Source organism: Bos taurus, chromosome 24 (assembly GCF_002263795.3).
Source record: "Bos taurus isolate L1 Dominette 01449 registration number 42190680 breed Hereford chromosome 24, ARS-UCD2.0, whole genome shotgun sequence".
NCBI lineage: Eukaryota > Metazoa > Chordata > Mammalia > Artiodactyla > Bovidae > Bos > Bos taurus.
In genome coordinates this window covers 61788271-61814944 of record NC_037351.1, presented here as the reverse complement: position 1 = coordinate 61814944, position 26674 = coordinate 61788271, and the positions used below count along the sequence as shown (strand labels likewise).

General features: G+C 44.2%; 1 protein-coding gene across 1 annotated transcript in view; it reads right to left on the bottom strand.

The window, feature by feature from the left end:
- SERPINB12 (serpin family B member 12) overlaps positions 1 to 21756 on the bottom strand; it is a 46151-nt gene extending 24395 nt beyond the window's left edge. The window contains exons 1-8 of the mRNA XM_024984529.2: positions 21665 to 21756; positions 18062 to 18117; positions 8205 to 8390; positions 5095 to 5229; positions 4243 to 4383; positions 2593 to 2710; positions 1626 to 1768; positions 342 to 509 (exon numbers count right to left, since the gene is read on the bottom strand). Coding sequence (XP_024840297.1) covers positions 342 to 509; positions 1626 to 1768; positions 2593 to 2710; positions 4243 to 4383; positions 5095 to 5229; positions 8205 to 8372 — 873 coding nt within the window. The 5' untranslated portion in view covers positions 8373 to 8390; positions 18062 to 18117; positions 21665 to 21756. The remainder of the gene's footprint in view (positions 1 to 341; positions 510 to 1625; positions 1769 to 2592; positions 2711 to 4242; positions 4384 to 5094; positions 5230 to 8204; positions 8391 to 18061; positions 18118 to 21664) is intronic.
- Positions 21757 to 26674: the final 4918 nt, after the last annotated feature.

Below are 26674 nucleotides of genomic sequence, written 5' to 3'. Positions count from 1 at the left end.
GATATGATGAAATATGGTGTGTGTGTGTGTGTGTGTGTGTTAGTCGCTCAGTCGTGTCCGATTACTTGCAACCCAATGGACTGTACCCCACCAGGCTCCTCCATCCATGGGATTCTCCAGGCAAGAGTACTGGAGTGGGGTGCCATTCCCTTCTGCAGGGGATCTTCCCGACCTAGAAATTGAACCTGGGTCTCCTGCATTGCAGGAGGATTCTCCACCATCTGAGCCAAAAGGGGAGCCCCAAAATATGCTGTCGTCATTGTTGCTGAGTCGCTCAGTTGTGTCAGACTCTTTGCGCCTCCATGGACTGCAGCTGCAGAGATGTGCAAATGAAGACTTACCTCTTCCAGGGCCTTCAGGTTGTCCGCAGAGCCGGACGGCAGCAGCACGACCATGTCAAGCTTCCCCTTCGTGTACGGAAGCTCCAAGATCTGCGCCTTCAGCTCGTCCACGAAGCCAATTCTGAACAGCCCGTTCTGGTTCATCATCTTCACATTCTTCTTTTCACTCTGAGGCAGACAAGGTAGAAAGTCACAGCATGGCCACAAGAAGCTCACAAACCCACACAATCCCCAACTTCCCTGAAATCACGGTCAGTCCAGGTGAGAAGGGGCTTCCCCTGAAAGTTCAGAACCACAGGGGTCCAGTCTAACAAAGCCTTCTGCCCACTGACCAGGTGGCCCCTACTTTGCCAACATCCCATCTTTCCATGGTTTTGGTAGGTTCTTCAGCTCCTAAGACCCCTTGTTGGTAGGATGTCCATCCAGGTGTCTACCCACAGCCTCTCCAGCTGAAACCAGCCCTGCCAGCTTCCTCGTCCTTACCTGCTCCACCCCAGCCTCTGGCCTCCCGGGATGCTCTATCCCTACTGGCCTGGATGGCCCCACAGAAGCATCAGTGGGAAACTTAGTTAAATGCTAAGCTTCTGGGTACTAAATAACAACTCCTGCCACCTGGGCTTCTGCCAGAGGAAAGGGCACCGTAAGCCTCATGACAGCCTCACAGTATGCGGCAGGTCGCCAATGGACAGAGGAGCACGTGCCATGCTGGAGAGAACAGCACAGCTGTTCTTGTGCAGAAAGTTAGAAAATGTAGAAAAATAAACAAATGTACACACCATGTCTCTCTCCTGGCATTACCTATGCTGATAGCTAAATGTATGTTCCCTACTGGGTCTCTTTCTGTGCATGTATAATACTCATATATAGTCATAAGTCACATACAATATACAAAATACAATATATATAATACTGATAATATATATTTGCTCTTTTGAAGTGAGGACACAGGTTTTTGAGGCAAATACACACGTGAATCGTAACGCATGAGTTTGGCTGAGTAACCTACGCATTTCTTCCCCCTGGACTCCTAAGTAGGACTATTAATAACACCTATTTCCATAATGTCATTTTGGGGAAGAAATGAAATAATGAAGGAAAAATGCTCAGTGCAGCACCTAGCACAAAAATGCTTCGTAATCTTTAGGCACTGATTTTCATTAATAACCAAATGCTCTTGTAAACGCCAGTCGTAACCCAGAGACCTAAGTTTAGATGTGAGTATACATACTGCCCATCATTCGGTGGAAATTCTGAGTGAATATCTAGAAAACAGTGCTCTGGTACCTCACTTAGAGAGAAAACGGCATCAACTGTGTTTTCGCAGTCAAAATATTTCTCCCATTTGGCCTTGAAGTAGACAGCATTCACCAGCACCAGCACGGTCTCACTGTTGATACTGTCCTTGCTGAAGAGTTCCTTGATTTTACCTAAAAAAAGTTTCCAGAGAACATCCCAAATATGAATTGTAGCAAAAGTATTCAAGTAGACAGATTTTTTAAATGCAGTTTAGTATTCCCAAGACTAAAGTATGTCTCATCCAGGAAGTAATCCAAGAAAATTGGTGGTGGTTTAGTTGCTCTCGTGTCCAACTCTTGTGACCCCATGGACTGCAGACCGCCAGGCTCCTCTGTCCATGAGATTTCCCAAGCAAACATACTGGAGTAGAAAGCCAGTTCTTTCTCCAGGGATCTTCCTGACCCAGGGTTCGAACCCAGGTCTCTTGCATTGCAGGTGGATTCTTTAACCAACTGAGGCACCAGGGAAGCCTAATCCAAGAAAACTAAACCCCCAAAAAAGTCAGACAGGGCAGTTTCAGATTGAAAATATTCTTCCATTTTTGTTGAACTCAAATTTTCACTACACATCACCACCATTCCTTCACTCAGAAAATATCTGTAAATCTAGGTAAAATTTGGCAAGAATTAGGATCTTATTTCTATTTCCCTCTGAATAAACAGGTTCTATTCACCATCTTTCTACTGACCCTTAGAGAAACATGGAACTAATTGACCTCCTGCTGATACTGTACTTGGCTGGAAGGCATCTCACCTTTATGATGGAGCAAAGGGCCAGAAATAAGTACCCGCAGCATCCAAGCACTTTAACTGTTTGACACCCGCACAACAAGCTTTGGACCCAATCCACACACGTGAGCCTCGGATCCCGACAGACCGGTGATCTGCAAAGCTGGGCTGACTTTTTCTTTTAAATGGAAAAGAACATCACCTCCAATGTGTTGGGTCTTTCTTACCTTGGGATTGAGATTCAACCCAGAAGTTAATCTCTTGCCTGGATTTTTCACTGTCTTTCCGAAAATCAACACTTTCGACCGTCGTGTGGTAAAATTGAATCACACCATCTAAGTATTCCTGATAAATTGAGATAAATGGAAACAGTGACATAAAACCATACAATTATGCTAATAGTTTAGGAGTGAAGCAGTCGTGAGAAGCCTAATGAGAAAGAAGTGCCTAGTCATTTATACTGGGTGCGTGGGGTCTCTATCTACCCCCAGACTTAATTACACAGAGACATTTCATTTCCTGTAGTGTTAATTGAGGGTATAGAATGCTTATTAGGGAGCAGTCCACGGTTAAAAGCACACTAGCTTTCCCACCAGACCTGGACATCCCGTTTGTGGAGACTCACAGCTCAGCTGGTAAAGAATTTGCCTGCAGTGCAGGAGACCCCAGTTCGATTCCTGAGTTGGAATGGAGGAGGTCATGGCAACCCACTCCAGCATTCTTGCCTGGAGAATCCCCGTGGACAGAGGAGGCTGGTGGGCTACAGTCCGTGGGGTCGCAAAGTGTCAGACACAACTGAGCGACTAAGCACAGCACAGGACAAATAGCAAGTAACTTTAGAGCCTTTGCTGTAAAATGCTTTAAGTTTTTAAGAATTAGAACACTGAGTAATGGTACTGTACAGAGTTTCTATTCACAGTGATGAAAACGTTTTGGAAATAGGGTAATCATTACACAACACCGTGAATACAACTAATGCCACCGAACTGCATACTTAGAAAAGGTTAAAATGGCAGTTTTTATGCTATAGATATTTTACCACAATTTTAAAGAATTTTGTAATGTAATATACCGAAATCACTGCTGTGAGCATTTTTAATAAGTGAGTTGTGTTTTATATGAATTTATATTTCAATAAAGCTAGTTTAAAAAAAAAAAAACATATAAAATCTCATTTCCATTATAAGAGAACATACTAATTTTGGTCCAAGAACGCGACCCCGCCCCTGAAACACGCCCCTGACGCTCGTGGCCCGCCTGTGCATTGGTCACGCCCACTCACGCTCGCTGCGGCTCACTCGCTCTCTCTAGTGGCGAGAGAGGAAACTGAAGCCCGGATGGTTCCAAAGCCTTTAGCCACAGAGACAGGACTTGCGCCTTTTGGCTCCAGTCAGTCTCCTTCGGCCACACTGCACCGCATCTTAAAATGAGTACAATTTCATAGGCATGTGGCCTGATCGTGGCATAAAAGGGAGTTTTAGAGAAGCGCTTTGAGCTGCGAGGGAGGGACCAGCTGGGAGAGGAGCTACCAGTGCCTCTACCGGGCACCGTGAGTGGGAAAGACCGTCAAGGTCACAGGAGAGAGCATTCTTACCAAACCCACACGAGCTCCAGGCCTGCAGAGGCTGTTCGTCACGTGGCCCTCCGCTCCCCGCCCACTCCCATCCGTCAGGGGGCCTCCTGAAGTGTGCAAGTGGAAAACTGGGAGGAGGGCGACAGAAGGTGTGGGGGAGAGAGAGACGGGTCCTGGACATCCCAGCGCCACCTCCTCCTGCCAGAGGTTTGGGCTCTAGACAGCAGGGGAGAAATCCAGCTCCCTGATGGTTTTGAAATATAAGTCAAAGGGTGGTTTTAATCAGCAGCCACGCCTAACTCACCGGGCAGATTGGGAATTCTCGCTCCCCATAAAGCCTGTTGGCAATACTCAGGGTGTAATCGACTTTGATCCTGGCTAATTTGGAGAGAAGCTGCCCGAAATAGCAGCTGAGCAGTCCACTCTCATCCTTTGAAGACTCGGTCTAAACAAAGGAAGAAATAAAACGTGATCTTAACTAAAACGCGTTAAAGCCTCATAAAGCAAGCTGTCATTTCACTTTGTTACCAGGTGGGGGAGCAAGCGGAGAAGAAGCGAGGGACGGAGGGTGGGCGTGGTCCCTGTCCTGGCTCCCACGTTGGATCAAGATCAGGCGGGAAATACGAAAACGGGGACCCCACAAAGCACACTGCATTTTGGATGAGTGTGCCTTGTTTTCCTCTGTTTTCAAAAAGAGTCAAGAAAGAGTCTTAAACTTCCTAACGTAGGAGGATATACAAACTGGAGAATATCTTTACAGTTCCTGGTATAAGACAACCCATACAAACCTTCAGTGTCAGTACAGACTCCAGCAGGAAACAGCAGAAGTGGAGAGAGAGTCGTGGGGAGCTGCTTCCCCCACCCCATCCTCCTCAGCCTAGCTCCACCCTGGGGAACCGTGGCCTGTAAATCTAGGTGAGTGCTGGGACTATGGTCTGAGCTTCTTGATCCTAAGCAGAAGACTCTAGATCCTACTCTTTACAGCCAAGGACACATAAGACGCATAATCAGAAAGGAATTGGGTCATTTGGGATTATTGCTGCGGCTGTGGCTGCTGAGGTCTGCCAGGATCTCAGGAGGAGAAAAGACTGTGGTCTCACACAGGACAGGCCGGAGGAGCACTTTGGACGGAGGGGCAGAGTTCATGGTGGCCCACCTGCAGGGTCAGGGACCCCGTCACTTCCTTCTGCCCTTCCAGGTTGCTGTCAGCAGGCACTTCTTGCTCTGCTTTTTTCAGACAGGGATCCGGCTCGTTCCCTTTATTCTGGGAAAATTCGTTGAAGTGCAGTACCTGCGCGAGAGTAGAGATGGGGTCTTTCAGACCACACAAACAGCAGGAAGTCTGAACAGCTTCAGAAACATTTTTATAACGTGGCAATGATAAGGATTACAGAGTTAAAATAATCATTAACAGTTTAAATAACGGTTTAAAGAAAGGTGGCAGCTGGGGAAGGACAGGGTGGGACAAACTAAGAGAGCAGCATGGAGGCAGGTACATCCCTCGTGTAAATTAGACAGCCGGTGAGAATTTGCTGTCTGACGCAGGGAGCTCAGCCTGGGGCTCTGTGACAGCCGAGAGGGGGGGATGGGGGGGAGGTGGCAGGGAGGTTCAAGAGGGAGGGGACAGTGTATACCTGTGGCTGATTCATGTTGACATTTGGCAGAAACCAGCACAATGTTGTAAAGCGATTATCCTCTAATTAAAAATAAATTTTAAAAAAAGAAAGGTACATGTTTCTTTTGACTCAGGCTGTGAAGTGGAAGGATGGGAAGTAAACAGAATGCTATGCCCCTGCATTTAAGAAAGAATGTAGCCAAGCTAAAAGATTATCAAGGCATCTGCAAGTCACACTTGGCTATGAGATGGCCTGAATTGACTAGAAGTATAAAATACACATCAGATTTTGAAGACTTAATATGAAAAAAAAAGAACATAAAATTTTTTATTTAAATGTTTTAACTGATTGCATGTTGCTATGATAATATTTTCAAGGTATTGGGTTAAATAATATATATTATTAAAATTAGTCTCATCTATTTTTATACTTTCTTAGCATGGCTACTAAAAAGTTTTTAATTACATATGTGGCTTAGATTATATTTGTGTTAGACTGTGCTGACCTAGAGCTTCAAATCAGTACAGCAGAAGATAAGTTATCCAGAGCTTTGCAGAAAGATGGGAGACAAGGGGGGCATCTGGCATCGTCAGGGTAGGTCTGCTGTGACACTCAAGAGCCTGGAGAAGGAGCATCCGAAACCTGGCCTGGAGGATGCCGATTGCAATCTAGCCGAGTGTGGCTAAGGGAATAAGGGGGGGGGTGTGTGTGTGGGCATGGACACGCTAAGTCGTGTCCGACTCTGTAATCCCATGGATTGTAGCCTGCCAGGCCTCTCTGCCTATGGGATTTTACAGGCAAGAACACTGGAATGGGTTGCCATTCCCTTCTCCAGGGGATCTTCTGGAGAAGATTGAACCTGCATCTCCTGCATCCCCTGCATTGGCAATCAGATTCTTTACCACTGCGCCACCTGGGACGGAGTAACACACCAAATAAAGCACATGAATAAAGTAGAATGACCCCACACACCTGCTGCCTCAATCCAATAATTCACTCTTCCGTTTTAGGGACACAGCTGTGCTCACACTTAGCCTCTGCACTCTGGACTAGATCAGGCAATTGTAAGGCCAGCCTCAGGAGCCTGTGGTTTACTGGAGGGCATTCATTCGTTCTACACATTTGTATTGGGTTGCTGCTCTAGGACAGAGTCCTGCCCGCTGAGAGGTTACATTCTAGTGGGAGAGGGATGAAATAGTAATTAATTACTCTAGGCGGTATGTCAGAAGATGGAAAATGCATGTGGGGAAAGCAGCTGGGACAAGAGGGAATCTCACAGTGTTGGGGGTCAGTATGCAGCCTTAAGGGGCTTCCCTGGTGGCTCAGATGGTAAAGAATCTGCCTGCAGTATGGGAGACCCAGGTTCAATCCCTGAGTCAGAAAGATCCTCTGGAGGAGGGAACAGCTACCCACTCCAGTATTCTCTTGCCTGGAGGGTCCCATGGATAGAGGAGACTGGAGGGCTATAGTCCATGGGGTCGCAAAGAGTAGGACAGGACTGAGCAACTAACACACACTCGCACATACACACACACACACAAACACATGTAGCCTTAAATAGAGAAATCAAAGTCAATCTGTTTGAGAAGGTGAAATCTGATCACAGTCCTAAAGTAGAGATTAAGTTCTAGATCAGTCACCTAGGGGCATAGGATGGAGCAAAGACCCTAAAGCAGGAGTGGGTGTGGATTTCCCAAGGAAGGGGTGGGGGGTCGGTGTGGCCAGAGAGAGGGGAGGCGAGGGAGGGAGTCGCCAGGTTACCCAGAACCCAGACCCCTAAACCCTCATAGGCCATTGCAAGAACTCAGGCTTCTGTCGTTAGGGAAATGGAAGTCCAGGTTTTGAGCCAACAGGAAACAAGATCTGACTTTGGTTTTAAAGAATCTTTCTGGCACCAGGGCTGAGAACCCTGACAGTGGAAGCAAGGCCACTCGTGAGGAATCTGGATCCAGGCATCAGGGAGGTGGTGGGGAGGGCCAGAGTCGTGGATGTATTTCAAAAGAAAAGCCAGCAGTCCTTCCTGACAAACTGGATGTGAAGTGAGAGAGAAAGTCAAGGAGGACACCAGAATCTTTCACCACTGGATACATAACTGGTGCTTAATACATTTTTATTTAATGGAATGAGTGAGAGAGAAAACACAAGCACATATTAAAAAATACTGGCAATATTGGTATCAATAATTATATAGAGAAAAAGCACCAGACATGTAGACAGACAAGGGCTTCCCTGGTGACTCAGTAGGGAAAGATCTGCCTACAATGCAGGAGACATAAAAGATGCAGGTTGGATCCCTGGGTCGGGAAGATCCCCTGGAGAAGGGAATGCAACCCACTCCAGTATTCTTGCCTGGGAAATCCAGGCAGGCTCCAGTTAATGAGGTTGCAAAGAGTCAGGCACGACTGAGGTGGCTGAGCACGCACGCAGACAGACAGAGACAGGAGAGCAGCTGTCAGGTGAGACGCAGCAGGCGTCCTCAGGGAGCCAGGGGCGCCCCTGAGCCTGGAAGTACGGTTGGATTGAAGAGAAAGCAGGGCGTGCCCCATAAATGAAAATGCAGTTCCCAGCAACCCCGGGGGCGCAGGGAACAGTCAGGCTTGCCAAGGGATCGGGGCCGACTCTGCGCCCGGACGCGGAGCGCGGTCCGCACCTGGTCGATCTGGCGCGCGCTGCCGCTCCTGGCCCCCAGGCGGACCATGCCGAGCGCGGCCGAGAGGCTCAGCGGGCAGAAGAAGATGTTCTTCCGACAGTCATCTGTGCTGATCTTTTGGAACAGATCAAAGCAAAACTTGGTATTTGCTGCGATGAGAGAGTCCATTGTGAATCTGATGACACTCTGAAACCAACAAGAAAACAAAACAAAAGAGAGAGAGAAACGATCCTCAGGGCACAGTAGGTAAACAGCTGTCGTTTTAAACACCCAAGATACAACCATACACCATTAGTCACCGTGTCATTAAAAACTGGAAAACTAAGGTCATTATCCTCATGGTATATACATGGAGATGTGGATATTGATACTGACTCAGATAGAGATCTGTATTCATTAAGTGGTGTGATCAGTTTCCTGGGCCTGCCGTAACAAATAGCTGCAAACCGGGTGACTCAAATAACAAAAAATGGACTTTCCCAGGGTTCTGGAGGCCAGAAGTCCAAAACCAAGGAGTTTTTCAGAGACTCTGAGGGAAGATCCGTCCCATGCCTCTCTCCCAGCCCCACTGGCAGCAGTCCTCGGCTTGTAGAGACATCACTCTAACCTCGGCCCCCAGCTTCGCATCGCGCTCCTCCCCGTGTCTTCCGTGTGTGTCGCATCTGGACACTCGCCTTTGGTTTAAGGCTCACCCTAATCCGGCAGGAACTCACCTTAACTTGTTTACATCTGCAAACCCCCTACTTCGTATAAGGTCTCATTCACAGGTACTGGGGATTAGAGTTTAAACATATCTTTAGAGGAATTCTACTTACTTTGTTGTAGAACTGCCTTTAATTAGGTAAATAAAGTCAAAGGCTACCATTTCCCAAGGTCAAGTTGACCACCAAGGTCATTCCACCTCCTTCTCCCAAGTGTTTCCTCAGTTTCCTCCCCTCTGTGTTCTACAACATCGGAAACGTCCAGCTGGTCATCCGGGGCTGTGTCCACTGGAAAATTCTCACCTCCTGACTCATTCCACATGCAGCCTACAGGACATGGGGCTCTGAAGTCAGTCATTGGCATTATTCAAGATAATAAGCCTTGAAAGATCTTGGAGGTTTAGAATTCATTAGTGGTTCTAAACCTTGCCCACCAAAAGTCTACTCCAGAAGACTCAAGAGACTCTTACGAAGCCTTCAGCTTGGACCCATCCCTCTCAGATGAGCTGTCCTTTCTTCTGTCTTTTTGCCTGTGACTATTGTGGTGTTCCAGGATGGAAACGTAAGCCCTCTTATTTGTGTTTTTACCACTAGACTTGAGGCCCACAGTAAGTGTTAGGCAATAGTTACTGCATCTTTAGCATCTTCCCAGTTTAGACCTTTGTTAAAATTTTTTTTGCATTTTTATTTCGTTGACCACACCATGCGGCATTTGGGAGTTCCCCAACTAGAGATGGAACCCGAGCCCCTGCCCTGGAAGTGCTGAAGCCCAACCAGTGGGCCCCCAGGCAAGTATGGACCTTTTTAGTCTATAAACCCTAATTCAAAAAGATAGCATTAGGCAACTTTTTAAAACTGTGCCAGATGTATGTTTTATATATATTAGCTTTAATCCTACTCTGCAAGTTAGATACTACTGCTGCTGCTGCTAAGTCACTTTAGTCGTGTCCGACTCTGTGCAACCCCATAGATGGCAGCCCACCAGGCTGCCCCATCCCTGGGATTCTCCAGGCAAGAACACTGGGGTGGGTTGCCATTTCCTTCTCCAGTGCATGAAAGTGAAAAGTGAAAGTGAAGGCGCTCAGTCGTGTCCGACTCTTAGCGACCCCATGGACTGCAGCCCACCAGGCTTCTCCGTCCATGGGATTTTCCAGGCAGGAGTACTGGAGTGGGTGCCATTGCCTTCTCCGAAGTTAGATACTATCACTCCCTTTTTAGAGATGAAGAAACTGAGGAATTAAATCCCACTTGTGGACTTCTCTGGTGGTCCAGTGGTTAAGAATTCTGTTATCAGTGCCAGGGACACGGGTTCGGTCCCTGGTCCGGGAAGATCCACCATGCCTCGAGAAACTGGGCCTGAGAGGCAATGACTGCGCCTCTGCCCCTTGAGCCTGTGCCCCACACAGGAAGCCGCCTCCATGCACGGCAACCAGAGACTGCCTGCATGCAGCAACGAAGACCCAGCACAGCAAAAGTAAATTAATCGGTTTTTTAAAAACTTCCACGGATTTATCCAGATTAAGTGCTCCCTCTACTATATTTGCTATTTCTGCTGCGTCGCCCCTCAGTGTCGGGCTGGCACGCACATGCCCACCGCACACGCGCTTCCTCCTCTTGGTCTGGCCTTGGTCCATTTTTAATGTCACATTTTTTTTTTCTGCCAAATTTGTCCATAACGTATTTCTCATTTTGTGCTATTAATACTGGGTTCCGGTAAGGTACTTTCCAAGAAACATATGTTCCTGGTGCGTCTGGAAATTCAGTAATGCCTCACACCTCAGAAAGCTAAACTTGGTGTGTTGAAAAATATCTTCACCTCCAACACATTCTGCCTATAAGCACAGCTCATGTAGTGACAAGTCGACTAAAAAAGTAGAGAAATCAAATAAATTTTAAAATATCTGAGTTGAGGGGATTCACAGGCTTTTGTTAAATCATAAAATTTTGGATAAAAAATAGCCTTATGTTTTTTAAAGCCTTGGCTGTACAACCAATGTTGATATTTGATCAAAATCTTTGGAATGGGAACTTCCCTGGAGGTCCAGTGGTTAAGACTCTGCACTCACAACGCAGAGGGCGTGGTTTCAATCCCTGATCAGGGAACTAAGATCCCAAATGCCACATGGCCTGGCCAAAAAAAAAGTTTGGTATCAAGGGAGGGGAAGGCCATGGCCATTGTGGCTATTTATTCCCTGCTATGAAAAGAAGATTTGATGCAGACAATATTGACGAGGAAAATGGACTTGGATTAACGACTGAATGATCCCAGCCCAGCCCTTGGCTCCCAGCTGTTTGCACAGCTTCACCTTGTTCCCTGGTGTGGATGTGGCCCAGAGTGAAAGGGCGTTGCTTTCTGGCATGACAACACACAGACCTCAACAATTAGTGTCTTACCTGCTTTAAAAAGAGCAGAGTTGTTCATGCCGGCCACTCCCTTCTTCCCCAGATTCAAAAAAAAAAAAAAACCAGGCCGGCAGAGGTGAGGGAATCTGTACACAATGAAACACTGGCGGGGAAAAGATGAGGCTGAGCCCTCCCCCTGCCTGGGCCTGTTCTCACTGAATGTACTGCTTTGGGCCCTCATTTCTCATTCTGGAATTGTCTTTACTCTGTGAGCTGCAGAGCAGCCCCACCCCAGCCCCACCCCACCACCACCACCAAACTCTCTCTGCCCATTTGTGCGTAAAGAACAAGGAATCTGGATTTCCCTGGTGGCCCAGTGGCTAAGAACCTGCCTCGCAATGCTGTGGACCAAGATCCCCCGTGCCACGGAGCAACTGAGCCCTTGTGCAACTGCGGAGCCCACAGGCCACAAGTGGGGAGCCCATGTGCTTCAGTGAAAGATCTCACCTGACACCACCAAGACACAATGCAGCCAAATAAAGAAAGAAATATTTAAAAAGAAAAGAACATGGAATCTGCACTCAATTTTGTGAACTTTGCATAAGTTCCCTAATGTGGCTCCAACTACCATCTTGTCCTCTTTCCCTGAGCATTAACCGAGTTAGCTGTGATAGCAAGAAAAACTGTGACAAACCTAGAGAGCATATTAAAAAGCAGAGACATTACTTTGCCAACAAAGGACCATCTAGTCACAGCTCTGGTTTTTGCAGTAGTCATGTACAGATGTGAGAGTCGGACCATAAAGAAGGCTGAGTGCCAAAGAGTTGATGCTTTCAAACTGCACTGAAAAAGACTCTTGAGAGTCCCTTGGACTGTTAGGAGATTGAAAGAGTCAATTCTAAAGGAAATCAGTCCTGAATATTCATTGGCAGGACTGATGCTGAAGCTCAAGCTCCAGTACTATGGCCACCTGATTCGAAGAACTGACTCATTAGAAAAGACTGTCATGCTGGGAAAGATTGAGGGCAGGAAGAGAAGGGGACAACAGAGAATGAGATGGTTGGATGCCAACCCTGACTCAATGGACATGAGTTTGAGTAAGCTCCGGGAGATAGAGAAGGACAGGAAAGCCTGGCATGCTGCAGTCCATGGGGTCGCAAAGAGTTGGACAGGACTGACTGACTGAACAGCATCAACCCTGTAGGCTAGTTCTAAGCCTCCCCAGAAGGCAGCATAGCTTCGCACCACCTCCCCTCCCAAGGCAGAGATGAAAGCGTAGTAAGAGAAGAGTGCCCTGAGAGTGGCAATGGATATTGATGACTCTGTGTGAGCATCTGTAATAGGGAGAATCCTTCTGGCTTCATGTGAAAGTGAAGTGAAAGTCGCTCAGTCTGTCCGACTCTTTGAGACCCCATGGACTTACACCGTCCATGGAATTCTGCAGGACAGAATACTGGAGTGGGTACCCTTTCCCTTCTCCAGGGGATCTTCCCAACCCAGGGGTCGAACCCAGGTCTCCCACACTGCAGGCGGATTCGTCACCAGCTGAGCTACAAGGGAAGCCCAAGAGTGGCTCAGTCCTGCGCAACTCTTTGCGATCCCAAGGACTGTAGCCCACCAGGCTCTACCGTCCATGAAAGTTTCTAGTCAAAAGTACTGGAGTGTGTTGCCATTTCCTTCTCCAGTGGATCTTCCTAACCCAGGGATCAAACCCGACTCTTCCACATTGCAGATGGACACTTTTACCCTCTGAGCCACCTGTCTTTATACAAAACTCTAAACTATGGAAAACATGAACACTGAATAACTTAATTAAATTGCAATCATCTTCTGAGGGTTTTTTTTTTTAATTCTACAATTAGAAACTGGCTAAATCTGACAATAATCTAATGTTTTGATAAACAAGCGTTTATGAAATTCTCCCACTGGCTTAGTCACTGAGTATGAAAAGATAAACTGAACAAGACAGTTTCTGCCTTTGAGAAATCCACACTCTATTGCAGAACAGGCTTCCCTGGTGGCTCAGCGGTAAAGAGTCCACTGCCGATGCAGGAGACTCAGATTCAGTCCCTGGGTTGAGAAGATCTGCTGGAGAAGGAAATGGCAACCCACTCCATTATTCTTCCCTGGCAAGTCTCATGGACAGAAAAGCCTGGCGGGCTACAGCCTTGGGGTCACAAAGAGTCAGAGACGACTGAGCAACTAACACTTTATGTGCATACATATACATATTACATATTTTATTTTAATTCTCTTGATTTGTTAAATTGACATGTAGTTGTTTGCAACGCTGTATTGCTTTTGGGCGGATAGCACAGTGATTCAGCTATGTAAGTGAATTATTTTTCAGGTTCTTTTTTCTTAGAGGTTACTACAAACCTACTACTACTACAAGCCTGTATGCAGGTCAGGAAGCAACAGTTAGACCTGGATATGAACACAGACTGGTTCCAAATTGGGAAAGGAGTTCATCAAGGCTGTATATTGTCACCCTGCTTATTTAACTTATATGCAGAGTAGATCATGCGAAATGCCAAGCTGGATGAAGCACAAGCTAGAATCAAGATTGCTGGGAGAAATATCAATACCTCAGATACGCAGATGACAACCCCCTTATGGCAGAAAGTGAAGAAGAACTAAAGAGCCTCTTGATGAAAGTGAAACAGGAGAGTGAAAAAGTAGGCTTAAAATTCAATATTCAGAAAACTAAGATTATGGCATCCAGTCCCATCACTTCACGGCAAATAGATTGGGAAACAATGAAAATAGTGACAGACTTTATCTTGGGGGGCTCCAAAATCACTGCAGATGGTGACTGCAGCCATGAAATTAAAAGACAATTGCTCCTTGGAAGAAAAGTTATGACCAATCTAGACAGCATATTAAAAAGCAGAGACATTACTTTGCCAACAAAGATTTGTCTAGTCAAGGCTATGGTTTTTCCTATGGTCATGTAGGGATGTGAGAGTTGGACTATAAAGAAAGCTGAGCGCCGAAGAATTTGTGCTTTCAAACTGTGGTGTTAAAGAAGACTCTTGAGAGTCCCTTGGACTGCAAGGAGATCCAGCCAGTCCATCCTAAAGGAAATCAATCCTGAATATTCATTGGATGCTGAAGCTGAGACTCCAATACTTTGGCCACCTGATGCAAAGAACTGACTCACTGAGAAAGACCCTGATGCTGGGAAAGATTGAAGGCTGGAGAAGGGGACAACAGAGGATGAGATGGTTGGATGGCCTCACTGACTCAATGGACATGAGCTTGAGCAAGCTCAGGGAGTTGGTGGTGGACAGGGCAGCCTGGTGTGCTGCAGTCCATGGTGTCGCAAAGAGTCGGACATGACTGAGTGACTGAACTGAACTACAAAATATTCATTATATTTCCCCATTGGGTCCTTGTTGGTTGTCTATTTTATATGTAGGAGTGTATATACATATATAACTTTTTAAAGTTATATATAATTTTAAAATATGCTCTAAATATATTACTAAACATGGCAATTCATTTTTAGGCGTTGCAAGTTTGTGTTTAACACAAGGGCTAAGATTATACTCAAACATCAAGAGTAACTTATCACAGTGAAATTTGGCTCCAGATACAAATAGGATATGTTCCCCAAACATTAACAGGAAGTACTTTATATCTAATCTAGAAAAGATCCACCACACACGAAGCTTCTGTTTGGCTAGGTCTAAACCTAAAGGCTGGTTGCTGATGTAAGCTGCCACTTAATAAACTACAACTTGAAAAACTTGTACATAATTTACCTCAGTCATCATTATCTTTAGATTGAAACAACTTTTTAAGAGAGAAAGGTCCCTCAAAAATCTATTCAGCTCAAGAAATTAGTACTACCTTCACCCATGATGACTTTGTAATAACAGCTACCACTTCATTTGAGCCTTCAATGTGACCCACATTTCATAAACGTTGTCTGTAGTTCTCAAAACATCTCATAAGTCTAGAAAGTATCTTCATTGTACATCCAGCCATTAAGTGATGCAGCTGATGTTCACACCAGTCAATTCAGCCCAAGTTCAAAGCCTCCCTCTTTCCGCCTGCACCTCGCTGCCCACGGTCACAGATAACACTCTTGCTCCAGAGCAAAACTGAATACTCTATAATGACCTATATGGGGAGAGAATCTAAAAAAGAGTAGATATAAGTATATGTGGGGCTTCCCTGGTGGCTCTAGTGGTAAAGGACCCGCCTGCCAATGCAGGAGATGCAGGAGACCTGGGTTCGGTCCCTGGGTCAGGAAGATCCTCTGGAGGAGGGCATGGCACCGCACTCCAGCATCCTTGCCTGGAGAATCCCATGGACAAGGGAGCCTGGTGGGTTACAGTTCATGGGGTTGCAAAGAGTCGAACATGATTTAGTGACTAAACACCACCACCATGGCTGGCAGGAGGTGTTTTGGGGACTTAAATATTAAATTATGTAAGTCAGTCTGGATTTGAGATAAAAGGTTTGCAGTCTTGCAATTCCAATCTACATTTATGATGCATTTACACAGATTTCATTGCAATGTGGAAAAGATTTTCCAGCAAATATTCAATCTAGAGGAGAACTCCTGGGTAGATCACAGGAGTCTTGGAAGGACAGACAAACGAATGCCTGAGTTGCCCAAGGGCAGAGAGGTCAGTTCAGAACAGCCCTGATGGGTGCCATGCTGGGTGGTCCTTTTCTACAGCCCAGGTCCCCGCTCAGAGACATCAGTAAAACATATACCCGCTGGAGGCATCTCCCTGCCATAGGGCGTGTGGTGGGTCACTTGGTGTGGCCATTTTTAAAAATGGTTTTTTCACTGGAATGTAGTTGGTGTGCAATGTTGGGTTTGCTCCAGGTGCACAGCAAAGTGAACCAGGCACACACACATACACGCTCGCTTGCTAAGTGGCCTCACTCGTGTCCAGCTCTTCGTGACCCCATGGACTGCAGCCCATCAGGCTCCTCTGTCCCGGGGATTCTCCAGGTAAGAATACTGGAGTGGGTTGCCATGGCCTCCTCCAGGGGATCTTCCTGACCCAGGGATCCAATCCATGTCTCCTGTACTTGCAGCCAGATTCTTCACTGCTGAGCCACCAGGGAAGCCAGCCATCGCTGGTGCTACTGAGCAAGTTTAATCAGGGAAAAAAAAGATATCACTTTGATATCAATAACAAAGTATCATATTTTTCCCTATTGTACTTCCCAGGTAAGTAACTTGTTATTTACCTAACAAGTAACGAAGTAGAAGAACTTTGATTCTCCAATTCAAATCTGCTGTACAAATGGCGGAATATCAGTAATGAGGTACTTCCATCTGCACAATACACTTTGGGGGGTTGTTTGTTTGTTATTTTTGTTTAATTTTTATTGAAATATAGGTGAATTTAAATGTTCTGTTAGTTTCAGAAGTTCAGCAAAGTGATCCAGTTACGTATATACATATATCTATTTATTCAGGGGCATCCCTGGTGGCTCAGATGGTAAAGAATCTGCCTGCAATGCAGCAAACCCTTAGACTCTTTTTTTATTATAGGTTATTACAAGATACTGAACATGGTTCCCAAGGCCAAACAAGTTCAATAAATTTGAATTTTGCTCTCACAGTACTGACAAATCAATTGCCTTTATTTTTCCATGTGCTTTCTAATCTTGCAACCATATGTATATATGAAACATATTTATATTTGTTCACATGAAGCACACACATTTGTATATTTGTTTCCCTTATCACTCTGTCTGTTTTTTATATTTCTATCTTTGCTTCCACGGCTTCCCAGGTGGCTCAGTGGTAAAGAATCCACCTGCAGTGCAATTCTTTACCACTGAGTAAAGATCCCTGGGTTCCATCCCTAGGTCAGGGAGACCCCCAGGAGAAAGAAATGGCAACCCACTCCAGTCTTCTTGCCTGGAGAATCCCACGGACAGAGGAGCCTGGTGGCCTCCAGGCTAGAGGGTCACAAGAGTCAGCACAGCTTAGCAACCGACCACATGGTCAGCACAGTCAGCACGGTCAGCACCGGACCACACACTGAGCACACTCTTTGCTTCCAAAGCATAATGCTCTTGAGGGTAGGTTCCATGTTTCTATTCATCTTTGCATCCCATCATAAAGAATGATGGCATATATGAGCACTTGCTACATTTTTATAGATTTATTAGCTATCATTTACTTCTTTTCCATTGCAAGCAATTCTAATGCTTGAAATATTAGATGATAATTATTTCTTATTAACTGTATACATTCTGCAGGCAGCTGTAATCAATAGACATTATACAATAGAATCAACTTTTGATTAATTTCCTACTATATATAAGAAATTATTCACTTATTAAAATATGATTTCCTTTAAAGTGAAAATTTTAAAGCTTAGACTAAACAGATTTTCTAACAACCCAAAACATTGAGTGAAATTATTCTTACCTATATAGAATAGAAAGAAAAAATTTATATCCCCAAATTATTCCATGATTTATAATTTTTTATAATTTCCACAAAGCTATTAAGAACCCAAGAATGAAATTCTAAGTTCACATAGGTGATACCATTTTAGTGGAATAAATATAAAGCCTGGTTATAATTAAGTAAATGATAAACAATTCTTACACAAGAAATACTTGTGAAAGATACAGGTATTGCCACATTTACAAAAAATTCAAACCATCGTAAAACAAATTGCTCTGTTTTAAAAGATATTTGATTTAATAAAAATAAAATTGCACAGCCTTTGATTTCAATCAAGTCAGCTTTGGGTTTCGAGCGTTTAATGTAAAATTCCAGTGCAATGTCCATCACTAAAAATAACAGGCAATGCGAGCATTTACCTTCTTGCCTTCAGAGGTGCTCCTAACAGCTGGCCAGGCGAGTTTCAATCCACACCCTGTCAGGAATGGAAATATATGAACTCTGCCCCTCCCACACTGGCATTCTTCCAAGTGCCATTTCGGCATCCGGGGTACAACTGTCATTGATTAATGACAAAAAAAAGAAACAAAAGAAACAGGAATGCGTGTCCCACATTTTTAAACAAATCCTCACACTCTGTGCCTTCAGCTACATTAAGCATTTAACTTACTATTTGTATATTTCCTTTGATCTTTCTAACTGGTTCTCTTTATAGAGACCTCATAGTAATAGCTGACCTGTACCTTTCAACCCAAACCCTGATACTAGATAAAGATGCAAAGAACCGTTTTACTTTATACCCATGTCTTGGATATTCTCTTATGCTTGAATTTCTATAGTTTATTCAAAACTTTTTTTTTTAACTATTACAAATGACTTTCAAAATACGCTTTAAGTTATTTTCAAAGTTTTGGGGGTTTTCCCTGCAGCATCTTTGGGGTGGGGGTTGGGGATTGCTATTTAATTTATCTACTTGAATAGTTGAATAACAACGGGAAGATGGAAATTATCAAGACCTGCTGACAGAGACGGGGTGGGGCAGAGCAGGGTGATGGGAGGTACATTCTAGAAATGAACTAGTTGGCTAAGAAACAAAGGACTGATCAATTCTGGACCAGTGTCTCCAGAAAACCTGTACAGCTTCCCTTCCTGCACTCTGTGACCTGCTCATCTATTTTATTTTTATTTCCTCAAATGACTATAGACCCCAGTTGCTCCCACTTTCCTCCTTTTCTTTCTGTCTTTCCTCTTACCCTTCTTTTCTTTTTTTCTTCCTTATTGGGCTCCCAATAAAGCTTTTATCAGACAAATGTATTCCACAACTGAAAAAAAAAATAGTTTTGAAACTGAAATAAATAATTTCTGATGTCATTCTAGTCCTAGCATTCCACGACCCTGCTTTGTTTATGACCATAAACAGGGCAGTTCCTGAATAGGGTACAAAGGCTGTAACTATTAATGAGAGAGGAACAGTAAAAGCTTTGCAATCAACACAAGTTAGGGACAAAATAAGGACTCCTCTATGGCTTGGTTCCTTTTTTGACAGCTTTGTCTTCCTTTTCTAACTTCTTGTCAGACAACAGTATTATGTGAGCTCCAACCCAACAAATACAATTATTGTATTAAATACAGGGAAATTTAAAAGAAAACTTTTTAAAATAAGAGTATTGCCTTTAAGGAGAATATACACTGTTGTATATGCTCTATGTGTTTGTAAACTTACGTGGAGAACATAAGCTACTTAAGATGATGTATAAATTGAACAAGTGAAAACCACTTTAGAAGGTAAAATATCAACCAGTGGGAATCAGTAGCTCAACATCAACAGGGTCTCTCAACTCTGGGAAACACAGAAAAGAAAAGTACTGTTACTTTCCTTTTTTGGTTTAACCCTTGGTAATAAGGACTGCTGACAGTTTACTTCAGCAGTGAGACAGAGGGAGGTAAAAATTTCAGTAAGTCCATAAAGTGAACGACATGAATTTACCCAGATAATGCCCAGCACTTTAAGAATACTTTATGAGGTGGTCATATGTTAATTAGCTCCATCGTAGTGATTATTTCACAACGTATGCAGATATCAAAATATTTGCATACCTTAAATACATATAATTTTTGTTTGTCAGTTATACCTCGGTAAAGCTGGGGAGAAAAAGAACACATTTTACACCCAAATATAACTGGGTATGTGAACCATAGGTCACATCTACCTGCCCTGCCGTGGCCGTCCTTGCTTACTCAATTTTGCTGTGAATTGCCTTCATTTTTTCACTAGCAAATGCGAATGGATTTTTTTTCTCTAAATGTTTCCATAAACCTCTAAAACCATCATTTCTCAGTTGAGTTTGGTCGTTGGTTTTGATTTACAAGGGCTTGGAAAGTTTTAGCCTGCGAATCAACGACTATTTCGTGCAGTTGATCGGTAACTACTTCCTGAGATCGCTGCCCAGCATTGCCACGCAAAACGTGTGCTGTTGACATTCACAACAGGGTGATTTGTTTGCCCAGCTCCCTGGATCTCTGCCCAGCTCCAGTTTGGGTGCCTGGGCAGATCCAATGCTTGTTTGAATATCTTTCATCTAGGATTGCATCTGTTCATTCTTTCAAATAATCCAACAAAGATCTGGTTACAGATGACTGTGTCTTGCAACCCTAAAAAAGTTGGAGTAGTGCGATTGTTCTACGGGCTTCTCAAGTAGCTCAGATGGTAAAGAATCTGCTTGCAATGTGGGAGATTTGGGCTCGAGCCCTGAGCCGGGAAGATCCCCTGGAGATTTGTAATGATGAAACCCTCCACTGAGCGTAACTAGATATGAAGGTACTATGATAAATCACTAGAGGGGGCAAGAGAATTCGTTGAGCATCTCCACCATGTGTCAAGCACCACTTGGAACCTTCCATATGTAATTTCATGTGACTGACTGAGGAAGGTCAGTCTCTAATACCAATGACTTATGGTGTCAGAGAATTAGGCTAGAGTTTGAAGGAATTTTGAAGGTCAGTGCTCTGTTCAAGGCAAGTTAAAGAAGTTTTTCTGTGGCAGCAGCTGTAAAAACAGGGTTTCATCAAGTGTAGAGTAAGATAACTTCCCCTACATATGTAAGGATGCATCATGAGTTATGTATGAGCCAATCAGTTAACCCTTTAGTAACTGGTCTTTTTCTGCCTGGAATATTACATCTGGTACGGGGCTTCCCAGGTGGCGTTAGTGGTAAAGAACCTGCCTGCCAATGCAGGAGACATAAGAGATGTGTTTTATGTCCCTGGGTCAGGAAGATCCCCTGAAGAAAGAAATGGCAACCCACTCCAGTATTCTTGCCTGGGAAATCCCTTGAACAGAGGAGCCTGGAGGGCTACAGTCCATGGAGTGGCAAAGAGTCGGACACAAGTGAGTGACTAGCACTTGCTCATCCTTACTTTAAATGACGACATATTATAATTTTTAAAGTCCATGAAAATCTTACATCCTTAGATACATAACCTCTCCTTACATAGAACAAATGTAATAAAAATATGCATCTTGGTTTGAACTTAACCTCAGACAAAACTCTAAGCTCCTTGACTATTGCAATAAAATAATGACCCAGACGTTTATTTGATGAATAACTAAGTTCTGAGTGCCTACTACATGTCAGACACTGGGTGTACAATGTCAAGAGTGTGATTGTTCCTGCACCCATGACCCCTAATAAGCAATAAGGGCTTATTATCCAGACTGTATGACCTGTGTCTACAAGTAATGAACATTCATGGAGGGCCTTCCAGCTTCATTACCTCATTGAGTCCTTCCAATATGTCAGGGAGGGAGATATTATTATCCCAAGGTGATAAATGAGAAAACCAGGATTCAGGCAAGTTAAGGTGCTCAGTCATGATGCTAGAAAATAACAGGAAGGTATTAGCACCCGCCTGCCTCTCTGATCCCAAAACTAAGATCTGAAACACATACAGCTTCAATACCAAGACAATGAGTCCCAAAAGGCACCTCCGCCATCAACAGTTTGTCCCATCCAAGCACATACCTATAAGTCAGTGAGGACTGTCTCCAGCTAAAGTCTGCTCTGATGAAGTCAGTTCAAGACCAGACAGAGGAAGAAACAGCCACGTCTTACAGCCTGTGGAAACGACTAAGGATAGGTGTTGAACAAGTAATTCTATGTGTCTTAAATAATGACCATGAATCAGAATAATTAACCTATAAGACAGGGGTGAGGGGGGAGGGAGACCTACATCTGTGGTCATTAGAACAATGAGTTTCAAATTAAAGTAATTATCTCTAATTCTGTGTTATCACTCCTTTAGAATAGAATATTCCACTAACACAGCCTCTCTTTACACAGTCTCCCACAGCCTATCATTCCTGGAAAACACAGATTACAGAGGAAGCCATTACAAAGGGCTGCTAGAAAGTCTGGACTTTCTCTCTCTCTTTTTATTGAAGTATAGCTGATTTATAATATTATGTTAATTTCTACTGTACAGCACAGTGATATATAGCCAAAAAGCTTGTTCAGCTTTTTCCAGTACATGTTATGGAAAAACTCAAATGAACTTTTTGGCCAACCACATATATGCGTTCTTTTTCATATTCTTTTCCGTTACAGTTTATCACAGAACATGGATACAGTAAGACCTTGCTGTTCATCCCTTCTGTATATAATAGCTAACATCTGCTAATCCCAGACTCCCAATCCATCCCTCCCCCCTACACCCTCGGCAACCAGGAGTCTGTTCTCAGCGTCTGTGAGTCTGTTTCTGGTTCATCGGTGAGATCAGCTGTGTCTTATTTCGGACGTCACGTGTAAGTGGTGTCACACGATGTTTGTCTGCTCCTGACTCACTGCACCTGGTGTGACCGTCTCCAGGTCTATCCCTGTCGCTGCAGACGGCGTCATTTCGCTCCCACACGGCTGAGTAGTACTCCATCGTGTATCTGCGCCGCACCTTCTTTCCTGGACGCTCTCTCTCTTCCTTACTCTCCCTGAGCACCTTACAGAGCCCTTGAAGCGCTGTGAAACTGCGCGAGTTCACAGTTTGTGAATGTGATATGCAAAATCCACAGGGAATGGTTTTCATAGCTTGCCCCAGTCCACTCCCAGCAAACGGACTGAGAAGTTTCAACACCCTATGGTCTCAAGTGTTAGTGAGTGTGAAGCAAGCAAAGTGCAGCTGAGAGAGAGGGCATTGCAAACACCATCTCCCTGACTCTGTGACCTGCCCAGCCGTGACTGCAGCGTCCAGGAAACTCACCGGGCGTTGTCACCAGCGTGATTGTCTTCCTGTGGCATATCAGACAGAACCTAACTAATGAACAAATTCTCTCCCCTCTTCCTTATCTCCCTGGTTTCTTCTCGTCTTTTTAATGAGGTTTTTCAGAATGGTTTTTTAAAACATTTATTTATTGGGCTGCACTGGGTCTCGGGTGCAGCATGCAGGAACTTCTATCTTATCACAGCATGCAAACCCTTAGTTACAACACGCGAGATCTGGTTCCCTGACCAGGGACCACACCTGGGTTTCTTGCATTGGGACCGTGCAGTCTTAGCCGCTGGGCCACCAGAAAGTCCCCGGCTCCTTCTCTGTCTCTGTCTTCCTCGTCTCTCATTCCCTGTCTTTCAGTGAGCCCCGCCCTAACCTTGTTGGGCTCTCGCTCTCTCTTTCTCTCAGAGTTAGGCTATTTCAGAGGAATGATGCACTTGCACAACTCACCAGATATTACCTATCATCATTATAGCAACACTGACTCTTTTTCAAAGCATGATTCATATCTGAAGGAAAATACATCCTTAGAGGACTTCTGAGGTCATTGAATTTCCATAGAATGTTCTCTTCCTCTTTATGAAATTTCAGGACAGTACACTCAGTGTTCTATCAAAAATCATCCCCAAGCCATGACTGAATGAGCATCAGAATTTGAGGAGTAAATAATACTGTCTGCATTGTATCAATAAAGAAAACCTTATCCCACTACAAAAGAAAACCCTAAAATTCTGTGGAATGTTAAAGTGGTGAAATCTTACCTATAAACCAGAGAATCAGAGACTCTAAAGGAACTTAGAGTAGCATGCTGCTGCTGCTGCTAAGTCGCTTCAGGCGTGTCCAACTCTGTGTGACCCCCATAGACAGCAGCCCACCAGGCTCCCCCATCCCTGGGATTCTCCAGGCAAGAACACTGGAGTGGGTTGCCATTTCCTTCTCCAATGCATGAAAGTGAAAAGCGAAAGTGAAATCATTCAGTCTTGTCCAACTCTTAGTGACCCCATGGACTGCAGCCTACCAGGCTCCTCTGTCCATGGGATTTTCCAGGCAAGGGTACATATAACTTGATAATATGAAATTGAGTTGTCAGAATTAACTCACAGAGTAATAATAATATAACTAGGAATATAACTGTAAAAGTGACAAACATTTTGAATTAGAGAGATGATAAGAAATTTGGGGCAGTAGACTATAAATGAATTTTAAATATTACATGTCATTTGAGAATGCTAAAGATATTTAGTAATATAAATAATATATAAATAAAAACAAAGCTAATTGTAAGCCCACCGACACTTACACTTCCTTTTTTCCATATTCTCTCTTTTTACATAGTTGACCTCACACTACATTTGTAGTTTTGCATTTTTTTCATTTAATACTACAAAGAAAATATTTCTCCGTATTATAAAATTCTGTTTATAAAAATCACTTTTCATGGTTATGTGAACCTGCCATAAACTAGTCACCTCTTCCCTTACTAATCGGGCTTCCCTTGTGACTCAGCTGGTGAAGAATCCACATGCAATGCGGAAGACCCAGGTTTGATCCCCTGGATAAGGGAAAGGTGACCCACTGCAGTATTCTGGCCTGGAGAATCCCATGGCCTGTGTAGTCCATGGGGTCACAAAGAGTTGGACACGACTGAGCAACTTTCACTCCCTTACTAATTAAACATTTCGGAGGTTTCCAATTTCTATAAACAGTGCTATTAAAAATCTCTAGTGGACTTCCCTGGTGGTCCAGTGGTCGGGAATCTGCCCGCCAATGCAGGGGACAAGGGTTCAATCCCTGCTCCGGGAATATCCCTCCGTACCCCGGGACAACTGAGCCCACTCGGCGCAACCCTTGTGCCGGTGCTCCCGAGCTGGTGCTCCCAACGAGAGGAGCCGCCGCAGCGAGAAGCCCACGCCCCTGGAGCAGAGCCGCCTAGCTCTGCAGGTAGAGACCCCGGAGCGCAGCAACCAAGACCCAGCGCAGCCAATAAATAAACAGAAATTCTTTTTTTTAATCTTTGGTTTCAGCCTTTTTTATTGGAATCTCAGATACTTTCTTTAGCAGAGAGATCTAGGTGTTTAATTAATGGCTAACACTCGAACATTTTGGGGTTTGACCACATCAGGTCAAATGTTCTCCACTAGTGCAGAGAAGGGGTTGCCTTTCCACTGTGACTTACTAACCAGTTTTTCCTCCTCTAAAACCTGGAAACCAAACCTTCACCCTCCTAAGAAAGGCATGAAACGGCCAGCACTCTCCACAGCGCTTCTCCGTTAATCACTTCAGTGCAGGACTCTGTGGGTGGCTGTTCAGAGTCTGTGATTCTCTCAAGTCAGCTTTGGAGCCTCCTTCAACTAATCTCTCTGGGGCAGGGACAGGGAGTGACCATCTAACTTTCTGAGTATTCTTAAGGGAACACCTTTATCATATTCTTCCCTGTAAATCCTGTTGTAATTCTCCGTGTCCAGGTATTGAATTTTTCCTGTGACCCAGCAATGACTTACATGTGCTATGCCAATAGGATATGCTATTGCAAAACTTAGAAGACAAATCTCAGAAATGTGATTTAGGTGGTTATATTAGAGATCAAAATCAAAACCACAATAAGGTACCACCTCACAGCAGTCAGAATGGCCATCATCAAAAAGTCTACAGATGAAACATGCTGGAAAGGGTATGGATAAAAGAGAACCCTCTACACTGTTGGTGAGACATAAATTGGTACAGCCACCATGGAAAACAATATAGAGGTTCCTTAAAAAACTGAAAATAGAACTACCATATGAACTGACAATCCCACTCTTGGGCATATATCCAGAAAAAATCTAAACTCTGAAGAGATACAGGCACCCCAATTTCATAGCAACACTATTTACAGTAACCAAAGTATGCAAGCAGCCTAAATGTTGAATGGATAAAGAAAGTGTGATATATATGTACAATGGTATATTACTCAGCCATAAAAAAATGAAATAATGCTTTTCTGCAGTGACATAGATTAGCCTAGACATTATAATACTAAGTGAAGAAAGTCAAAGTCAAATATCATATGATATCATTTATATGTAGAATCCAAAAACAAAATGATTCAATAAACTTATTTATAAAACAGAAATAAACTCACAAACACAGAAAACAAATTTATGGTTACCAAAGGGAGAATCAGGGGAGAGAGAAATGGTCAGTGTGGAGTTAAAATATACGCGCTACTGTCTATAAAATAAACTAACAAGGACTTGCTGGCGCCAGTGTAAAGTATCCTCCTGACAAAGCAGAGACCCAAGAGATGTGGGTTTGATCCCTGGATCAGGAAGATTCCCTGGAGAAAGAAATGGCAACCCACCCCAGTATTCCTGCTGGGAAATCCCATAAACTGAGGAGCCTGGCAGGCCACAGGCCATGGGGTGGCAAATAGAGACGACTACTGACTAATGGGCAGCAGCAATGATCATAAAGCGGAGACAAGGCCGGGAGAGAGGAAACGACTGCGAATGTGAGATCTCAGTTCTCTTTTTCAAAGACAGAACAAGTGGTGTCTCAGCCGACCCGGGCAGGGGTCCTTAGGTTAAACGCTGACCAGAAATAAAGGGGGGAATTTCAAGGATAATTCATTCCTATGCAACTTCATCCAGTTACCTTGGACTTTTGAGGAAAGAGTAAAGAACTAGGTACCAAGTCAGGGGATTTGCCTCGTTTAATTTGCCACAACTGAACTTCTGTTTCAGATAGTATGAGGTTCCCAGGCACCTAGTGAAGCTAAGGGAACGTGGTTATGG